The sequence below is a fragment of the Lagenorhynchus albirostris genome, chromosome X (assembly GCF_949774975.1).
Source record: "Lagenorhynchus albirostris chromosome X, mLagAlb1.1, whole genome shotgun sequence".
NCBI classification, from domain to species: Eukaryota; Metazoa; Chordata; class Mammalia; order Artiodactyla; family Delphinidae; genus Lagenorhynchus; species Lagenorhynchus albirostris.
Genome location: NC_083116.1, coordinates 39,318,884 through 39,328,806, shown reverse-complemented (window position 1 = coordinate 39,328,806; position 9,923 = coordinate 39,318,884). Strand labels below are relative to the sequence as shown.

The window sequence follows — 9,923 nt, the reverse complement described above, 5'->3', positions numbered from 1 at the left end:
ATACTACAGGAGACCCATATTATCACATTCACGTATATCAAACTCTAATTTACCTTCTGTGGCTGGCCCAAGGCCAAAAGCCTGGAACTCCTGAGCTATGACTACTTGCCTCCCGCTTCCAGCCACATTCTCTTTTCTTGCCTCCCTGCACCCTCCTTTCCAGAAGAGCCACGAGGGCTCCTCCCCCTCCCTCTTGCTACTTTGTTTTGGAAACCATGGCGACCAACGCTTTTCCCGCTTCTATCCTGGCAAATGGGCGGGCACTAGGTTGGACGACCCAGTACGTATCTCCGGAAGTGACTGACTAGTAACAGTGCGGGGAGACAGAAACGTGCAGAGCGAGGAGCGGAGCCAGAGAGCTGACACGTGCAGAGCGAGGGGCGGAGCCAGAGAGCTGACGCACGCCCTCCTATAGGCTTCGTAGCTCCTCGACTGGGCGGAGCTTTACCAGTCAGCCCGGGCAGAGAGCAACCGTCGCGCAAGCGCGCGCTCTCATTCTCTCAGCCTCTGACGGGGAAAGTTAGGTTTTGGGAGCGAAGAGGGTACGCAGTCACCCCGCCATGTCTGGTGAGTTAGGTCAGCCGCAGGAAGGCCCGTCACATTCTGGGCTCTATCTGCCGAACCCTGAGGGAAATGAGGCTGAGGTCCAGAGAAGTGTGAACCAAAGGGTCGGTGCCCCAAGGCGCAGGTCCTGGATCCAAAACGTTCTTGAGCAAATAACGAACTCACCTCGCCGGTGTAGCACCCCGTCGGAGGTGGTGCCTGTCGCTGTTTTGGCCGTCCAGAGGTACCTGTTAGAGGGTGAGCCACGCGACATGGAACATAAACCTCCGCTTTATTGCTATGATGTGACGATCTCGGACGGGGTGTTCCGTGAGAAGTGCTATCTGGACCCCAGGCTGAATTTTCTCGTATATAAAAATATTCTCAAAGTTGGCATAGAAGTGAAAATTTCCAGAGTCTCGTGTATTTACAACGAGAAAAGATTAGGCCAGGGGATCCTGTGCATAGATAACGTCCACTGTGGGGAGCCCCTGGACTCTATTTCTTTAGAAATTCCCTTCAGAAATAGAGCGCACCGGGAAATCCCGGAGAGGCCGTTAAGAGGCGGAAAGAGCCATTACCTGGCCCTGTGGAATAACGAAGATCCATATGGAGATATCTGGTTAAGCAACAAGCGACCTGAAGAGCACAATTTTAACGGTAAGTAATTGGAGGGAACGACGGAGGGGTTAAGGTTTTCGGGAGCTTGCTTTAATGGGAAAGGAAACGAAGGTGCTTTGGTATTGTTAATTATAAGCCGGGAGTGGTAAGAGACAAGCTTTGATGGGTGACGGGGTTCCAGCTCGCGTCTTGCTTTGATTGTAAAAGTGGTCATTCAGGAAATGTCCGAATACATCTTAAATTTAATCTGACGAACGTAGTGATGTTGCAGTCAGTATTCCTCATGTGTTCGTTATACGTTTGACTACAGTGGAATTCATCCTAGTTTTAGTCCCATTCCAGTCATGGAAGTAGTACTTTCTGTGTTGGTTGGAAAGTGTATAGATTTGAATTCGGCATAAGCGTTGTAAATATTTGTGGTTTTGCCTGTTTTAACTGTCGTTCAAAAAAGGATGTTCCGTGATTTATTCCTTAATAATTCACATTTAATGAAACGCCATTTTCTATACCTTTGAGTGTGGCAGTTATGTAAATGTTGTTTTTTGAATGTGTGATTTTGTGGGAAAGCTTGGAATTCTCATTTTTATGTTTCTTATTACTTACCATGAACAATACTAACCTGAGAAGTTCAGTTCTTCTGTTTCAGAAGTAGGAAGTTAACCTGATAATGCTAGCTCGTCCGTCATCAGCAAATGCTCTAAAATATATTTTTATCTGTAAGAGATGGAATAAGGGGAATGATAGTACTACAGTGAGAGGCCCGCGTACCGCAAAAAAAAAAAAGTGTAAGACCCAAGTACAGTAAAGTGTTGATGACAAAATATAGAAGTGGGTATATTGGTGTTCTTCTCAGGTTTGCTGTATGTTTGAAATTTTTAATAATAAAATGGGTGGAGTAAGAGACCCTTTTTGCCTTCTCGTATGCCTTCAACTTTTCTCTTAAGATGGGGAAAAATGAATTATATTACATTGCATGATTTGTTATTTCCACTTCTCTCAAACATCTTTAACGTACATCTTTTTATACACTTTTCCATAGTATGGATGTACCATGATTTATATAACCATGCCCACATTAATGGGTAATTTATAATTTTAGGCAGTTATTGGTTTTTCAGTTTTAAATCCAGTGCTGAGCATCATTAAGATATACCTGTATTTGTTCACTATGTGCAAGTATTTCTGTTGAATGGTTGGCTTCCTAGAACTGAAATTGCTGGGTTAAAGACTATTTGACTTTTTTAATTAAATGGATATTGACAGAGCAGCTTCTTAAAAGGTTGTGCTAATTTACATTACCACTAACATATATATGACAGTGTCCAATTCCCTGTACTATTATTTTAAATTATATGTTTTGACTTTTTCTAATTAATTTGTAGGATTTCTTTGCTAATGGGTATTAAGTTTTTTGTCTGCCGTATTTTGCAAATTATTTTCTCCCACTCCGTTCCTCTTAGTTTTGTGGTGCGATTTTGTGCTTTTAAAACTTTTCTGTTAGGGTGTACACAGTAAAATAGAAGAGTCTTAAAAATACAGCTATCTATATATATATCTGTGTAACCACCCTCCTAGATCAAGATATAGAGCATTTCAAGAACCCCAAAAGGCTCCCTCTCCTCGTTCAATATCCTATTCTAAAGGTACCAATACGATCTCAGAGGCAGCGGTTTAAAAGGGAAGTTAGGGGAATTCCCTGGCGGTCCGAGTTAGGGCTCTGCGCTTCCAGTGCTGGCGGCCAGGGTTCGATCCTTAGTGGGGGAGCTAAGATCCCGCAAAGCTGAGGGCGCAGCCAAAAAAGTAAAATAAAGTAAAAAGGAAGTTAGACTGTGCCACTCTCCTGCCTAAATCATTACAGTAGCTCCGCACTGCAAGAAAATCTAGACCTACCCAGGTCCACGTGGCGCTACGGCGGTTGGCAAACTGTCTGTAAAAAGCCGGATAGTAAATCTTTTTGTCTTTGCGAGACCTATGGTCTCTGCTGTAGCTGTTAAACTTTGCCATTGTTTATGGAAAGCAGCCACAGAAAATATGTAATTACATGGGTTTGGTTGTGTTAAAACTAGAACTTTATTAACAAAACCGGGCAGCAGCCTGGATTTGGCCTGAGGGCCGCAGTTTGCGGAGACCTGACCTACAAGGTGCCCTTACGCGCCTTTCTAACCGCTCTCCTCCGCCATTTTGTTTTGGCCACACCAGCCGCCTTTTAAATCTTTAAACCTCCAAGCTCTGTCCTGCCCTCAGGTACTTTGCTCCTGCTTTTTCCTCTTTCTGGAAAGTTCCTTCCCATCCTCAGGTTTCAACTCAGATATATAAAATATATTAGAAAAGGGCTCTCTAAAATATGCATTCCTTCCGCATTTATTGTTATTACATCACCGTGCAAATGCCTTTCATAGAAGGGGTAACACACTGAAATTATTTTCTTTTCTTTCTTCTCCCACTAGTTTGTAAGATCCAGGAGGGCAAGCACTCTTTTTTTTTTTTTTCCCTCACTGCTGTGGGCTGTTTCTCCTATACCCAGAACAATGTCTGGAACATAGTAGGCATCCAATACAGGTTCATTGAATAAAGGAATGAATGAAATAAATTACATTCCTGGATTTTCTAATGTTGAACCACTTTTGTTTCTATTTGGTCATGCTTGTTATTGTTATATTTGTATATTCGAGTGAATTTGGTCCATAAGTTTTGTTATTTTTTAGGAGAGTACTATTTCAGTTCGATTTTGATATCAGGTTAATTAATATTAGCCTAGTAGGATGAGTTACCTGTTTTTCTGTACTTAGCAGAAATCATGTGTTCATTGAAAGTTTGGTAGATTTTACCCCTAAAACGATTTGAACCTGGGACCTTGGGCCGGGATTGGGAATTGGGAGAATGATTCCTTTTCAGTTTTTTGAAAAAGTGGTAAAACCAATAATGCTTTTAGTGCGTTAAAAGCATTAAAAAAGCACTCCCTGGTGGGCTTCCCCACCAGGGAAGCCCAGTAGTCTACATTTTTAAATCTCTGTCTTGTCAGTTACATCCCCTGATGCATTCCTAATGTTTGTGTCTTCACCCTTTTTTATGGTCAGCCTTGCCAGAAGTTTGTCTACTTTCTTGGTATTCAAAACTAGCAAAAGACTTTTAGGGCTTCCCTGGTGGCGCAGTGGTTGGGAGTCCGCCTGCCGATGCAGGGGACACAGGTTCGTGCCCCGGTCCGGGAAGATCCCACATGCCGCAGCGCAGCTGGGCCCGTGAGCCATGGCCGCTGAGCCTATGCGTCTGGAGCCTGTGCTCCTCAACGGGAGAGGCCACAACAGTGAGAGGCCTTCGTACCGCAAGTCTATATTGGGGAGATGTTTCTACTTTATTTTTGCTGTCCTCTTTAATTCTTTTTACTTCCTTTGTTCTTTTTTTGGCGGTGGAGGGAGGGGTTCTACCTTCTTGAGTCCAATGCTTGGTTCATTTATTTCCTTGTTTATTTCTTCCAAAAGCTTTAACAGTTCTGAAGTTTCCCATGAGTACTACTTTGGCTGTATCCCCCAGGTTTTGAAATTTCATTATTACTCCTTACTCATATTTTCTGATTGTAAATTTGAGTTCCTCTTTACCCCCAAAAGGTTAGAAAAAGCTTACTTATTAGACATGAAGTTACTTATTATATGAAGTTTTTAAATTAAAGTATTCCATATCCTTATTTTATAATCTATTTTATTTGCCCATTCCTTTGAGAGGAATATTGGCTTCTCTTTATGTTGGTGGTTTTGTTCATTTCTCAACATCTAAGTTTTCGATTTAGATGTTGCTGTAATGTGTAAAGTTTCATAGCTTGTTAATATCTTGGTCGATTTTACTCTATCAATATAGAATGTATCTCTTAGTCCCCCTTTTTTTTGGCCGCACAGCACCGCATGGGGCATCTTAGTTCCCCCACCAGGAATGGAACTCGTGCCCCTTGCCGTGGAAGCACAGAGTTTTAACCACTGGACCGCCAGGGAAGTCCCTCTTAGTCCCTTTTTGCCTCAAATTATATTTTGTATATTTTGATAGTACTGTTTACCACTTCCACTGTCTTTTAGTTAGCATTTAGGGCAGTGATTTTCAAACATGACTGGGCATCCATATCGCCTCAAAAGTGTTTTAAAATTCAGATTGCTGCACCCCATCACCAGTTTCTGATTCAGTACAACTGCCCTAGAGTTTACATTTCTTTTTTTTTTTTTTTTTTTTTTTTTTTTGTGGTACGCGGGCCTCTGCCCCACCAGGGAAGCCCTAGAGTTTACATTTCTAACACATTGATGCTACTGGTGCAAAGGCCACACTTTGATAACCACTAGCCTAGTGTATGTATCTTGGTTCATCACTTTATTTCCATTTTGTTTTAGGTTTCTTTCTACAGCCAAGATTTTGCTTTTTGACCCAAACCAATTCTTTTTCTTTCAAGAGATGAATTTAATCCAATTAAATTTAATGTAATTAATGATTATACCTGTTCTTGCAGTCCTGCTTTGTTTAGTGTATGCCATGCTTTATTTTTTTTACTATTTTTTTTTGCTTTCACAGGATTAAAATTTTTTTTCTTCTAGTGCTTTAGATGTAATATATTATATTTTTATTCTCTTTAATGTTTTAACAAAATCATTTGAACTTACATTTTATGTCAAGCTTCAGAATTATTTAGAATTTATAATATTCTCCTCCTGAACAAGACAAGAGGTTTAGGACTCTACTTGATCATGATGTAATTTGGCATACTGCTACATTGGATTTGCAGGTATTTGATTTAGGATTTTTGCCATCATAAATGTTTTGGGTTTATAGTTTTCTCTTTTGTACTATTTCTGTCATAATTTTTCAGGATTTATCTAAGTTTATAAAATGAATTGGTATAATTTCTATATTTTATTGTGCTCTAGAACAACTTATAGTTAAGAGAAAGAGCTATTCTTTGAAAATTATTAAAATGAAAATTGTTAAAAACCATATAAACCTGGTGCAATTTTGGGAGGTCATTATTTGTGAACTTTTTCATTTTCTTGCATGGTTATTGACCTGTTCCAGTGTTCTTCTGTTCCTTAGGGCAACAATATTGGTAATTCACATTTTTCTAGAAGATTATCTATTTCACTGATAGTTTCACATTTAGTGATATATAATTATATATAGTAATCTTTAAGATGATTTTCTCTATGTTTATAGTTGATCACATTCCAAACATTATTTTTTTGTTTGCTTTCTTCATGGTTGCACTTATTAAAGTTTTACCTTTTTATTAATTTTTCCAGGGAATTGGATTTGCCAGTTATACTGTTTTCTAATTCATTAGTTTCAGTTTTTAATCTTTATATTCCTTTCTATATTCCTTAGATTTATTCTTTTGCAGTGGTTTTCACTGTACGGTCCAAGGACCCCTAGGTGTTTCCCCAAGATCTTTTCAGGGGATTTGCAATGTTAAAAGTATTTTCATAATAATAATATTAAGGCTTTATTTATCTTTTTTTACTCTCATTCTCTCAGAAGTATAGAGTGGAGTTTTCCAGAGGGTACATGTCATGTGACATTGAAACAGACTGAATAAATGCCAAAGAAAATATGATTTATCCAGTTGTCTTCTACTAAGATAGACACTGAAGAGATTTGCAAAAATGTAAAACAATGCCACTCTTTCCACTACATTTTTGGTTTTGGAAAATATAGTCATTTTTCAAAAATATACCTTTTTATTATACATTAACAGGTTTATTATTGTTGTTTTAAAGGAATTAATGAATATTTTAATTTCTTAGTTTTACTTTATAGTATGGTAAATATGATAAATATTACCCACATAAACAAAAGCTTTTTGAGGTCTTCAGTAATTTTTAAGACTGTAAAGGGGTCCTGGGACCACAAAGTTTGAGAAACACTATTGTATTGCTTACTAACTTTTTATATTGAATATGTAGTTTATTATTATTTTCATTCTTTCTTTTGATAATGAACCCACTTATTTCTATGAATTTACACAGATTCCTCATTGTCTATGTATAACCTGTAATTTTTTTTTAGATTTCAGAGATATGTATATTCTATGAAGTTAATGAGTTTTTTTGTTTGTTTGTTTGTTTGTTTTTACCCAATCTGGGAAAATGTTAACCAAGCACGTATCTGATCATGGCTAACTGTCTGGACTCAATTGTAGCAGAAACAGTGGCTCTTACAACTGTGGTTTTATAAAATCATGTAGCTCTTGAATTTATTCCGGCTGGTAAAGGTGGTATGTGTGCCTTCATTGATGAAGAGTGTTCCACATACCTTCTAGATAATTCAGAGGTGATCTACAATTTGTTTGACCATATTTAAAAGGAAATCACTTAATTACGTCACATCAAATATTAGGATCTGTGATCCTGGGCTAGTAATGTATTGGGAGAATCTGGAGGGAAATTTACACAAGATACCCTAATACTGAAAATAGTGTAGGGGGGCAGTGTTAATGGTACAATTGTAGTTATAAAAGGCCATTTAAACTTTTATTGAAAAGAAATTACAAGAATGGTTTTCATGCCAGAGTTGAGTAGGTGATACATTATATAAATAAAAATGGAAGTGGAGGATGCCTTAAAGAAATAAATATTGGAAAAAATACAAATACACATTTTAAAAGTTGGGACTGTGGGCTATGAGAGAGCAAAATGTGGAGAAAATTGCAGATGGAACCCCTCTTAACCAAGGAAGAATAAAATTAGAAATACAAGTTAATCTTTTAAAGATGGTGAATAGCTTTTAAGCAGTTTTGGCACTTGCTAGCAGGTTTGGAGATTAAAACATTTCAAAGTAAATTATATGGCGTATGAGAAGGTAATATGTGCTATGTAGAAAAATAAAATGGGATGGAAGATAAGTAAGGGGATCAGTTTTCTATAGGGTGGTTATGGCTAACATCACTGAGAAAGTGACCTTTGAGCAAAACTTGAAGGAGAAGAGAAAGTCACTCGGGTATCTAAGAGGAAATCACTTGGGTATCTAAGAGGAAGACATTCCAGACCCAGGGAACAGCAAGTGCAAAGGCCCTGTTACAGGACCATGTCTGGAATGTTTGGGAAATTTCGAACTTATACATATGAGACTAAGGTGAGGGCAGTAAAGAGATATATCATGAAACAATTCTATAAGTTAAATATATAAGTGCCATGGAAAATATTCCATGGCATTGAGTTTTTTCTTAAGGGAGGTAAGTTTCGATCCAAGTCTTCCAGGAAGTAATTACACAGTTTGATGAGGTAGAGGGCATTCCAGATGGAACATTCCATCTAGATGTGTTAGTTAACATAGGTGTTTACCTATATTCTAGTCACATAGTAAGTCATATATATATTTTAGCTATTATTATTAGGGATAATATTTATTACTAAGTTTTATATGTGAGAAGTATACAGACTGGTTTAGCTGGTGAGAAGGAGTTGCTTTGGGTATGATCTGGCTACCATTTTTAACCAATAAAATAGAATTTTGAAATTACCATGACATATTTAGTAGGATTTTTTTTCTTTTTTGTATTCTAGATACCAGAATAATTTCCCTTTCTCACCTTGAAATGACCTGGTCTAACATAAGGAATTTTCCTGCATTGCTTGTGAGAATCTTGCATAAATCAAAACTGCGATACTATGGAAAACCCAATAAAAAGATGATTGAGCCATACCAGGTATAAGTAGTGATAAGATATTATATGTTAATTTAGCACTCATAAATTATAACTTACAGACCTGACTCTTTATTAGGATAATTTATGTTTAAATAACATATTTTAAAGTTCAACTTAATAATTTTAAAAATGAACAGATACATATTTCAAGGTATTTTTCTATGTAGTTTCTTATAGAAAAAGAAGTTCTTTCTGTATTAGTGCCCTTTAGTTCCCTTGATCCAGCTGGTCTCCTTCACACCTTTTTCTGTATCTTCAACTTCTTCTTTACTGTGCTTTCTACACCAGCATATAAATATAGTCTAGTCTTCCATTTTAAAAAAGGAAAAAAATCTCCTTTGACATCAGGACTCCTGTATTCCCTCTGTTCTTCTCTTCAGGCAAGCTCCTTGAAGTAGTCTACACTATATGTTTTCACTTTCTTGCCTCCCTTTTACTTCTCAACACAATTAGTTTGACTTTTTGCTTCAGCTGGTAACTCACCAGAGACCTTCTAATTGTCCAATCTATCTGACACTTTTCTGTTATCTTGACACTCTATGTCATATGGTGCTGATTTCTGTCCTGTGTTTTTTTTTAAACTTAACATTTTACTGTATTTCCACATGTTATCAAGAACTATTTTAGGTGCTTTATTAAGCTTTTATAGTAAAAGTTATACATATTTACAGGGAATTTGGAAAATGTATAAAGATATATAAAGTTGATAAATAATATCAAGCCAAATCTTACCACTCAGAGAGAACCACTGTAATATTAAAGTGTATTTTATTCCCCTTTTTTATATGTGTATATCATATATATACACATATCTGTGATATCATATGTGTGTCATAGATAGCACATCTATGCATATATGTATGCCTATCATATATTACATATAACTATGGCATATATCATAGTAAGTTATCTTACAAAATGGGAATCATATTGTATATAAAATTTTGTATCATTTAACATTTTCTTAAGTATTTTCTCATATTACTAAAAATTCTTCATTTATAACTTTTCATCATTATAGAGTCTCTCATATCATAAATTATTCAGTGATTCTTCTATAGTTTTGCTTCCTCATTCTTAAAATAAA

General features: G+C 37.0%; 1 protein-coding gene across 1 annotated transcript in view; it reads left to right on the top strand.

Moving 5' to 3' along the window:
* The first annotated feature begins 519 nt into the window (after nt 1-519).
* Nucleotides 520-9,923, top strand: part of RADX (RPA1 related single stranded DNA binding protein, X-linked) — a 63,519-nt gene continuing 54,115 nt past the window's right edge. Inside the window, exons 1-2 of the mRNA XM_060138364.1 lie at nt 520-1,203; nt 8,694-8,836. Coding sequence (XP_059994347.1) covers nt 561-1,203; nt 8,694-8,836 — 786 coding nt within the window. The 5' untranslated portion in view covers nt 520-560. The remainder of the gene's footprint in view (nt 1,204-8,693; nt 8,837-9,923) is intronic.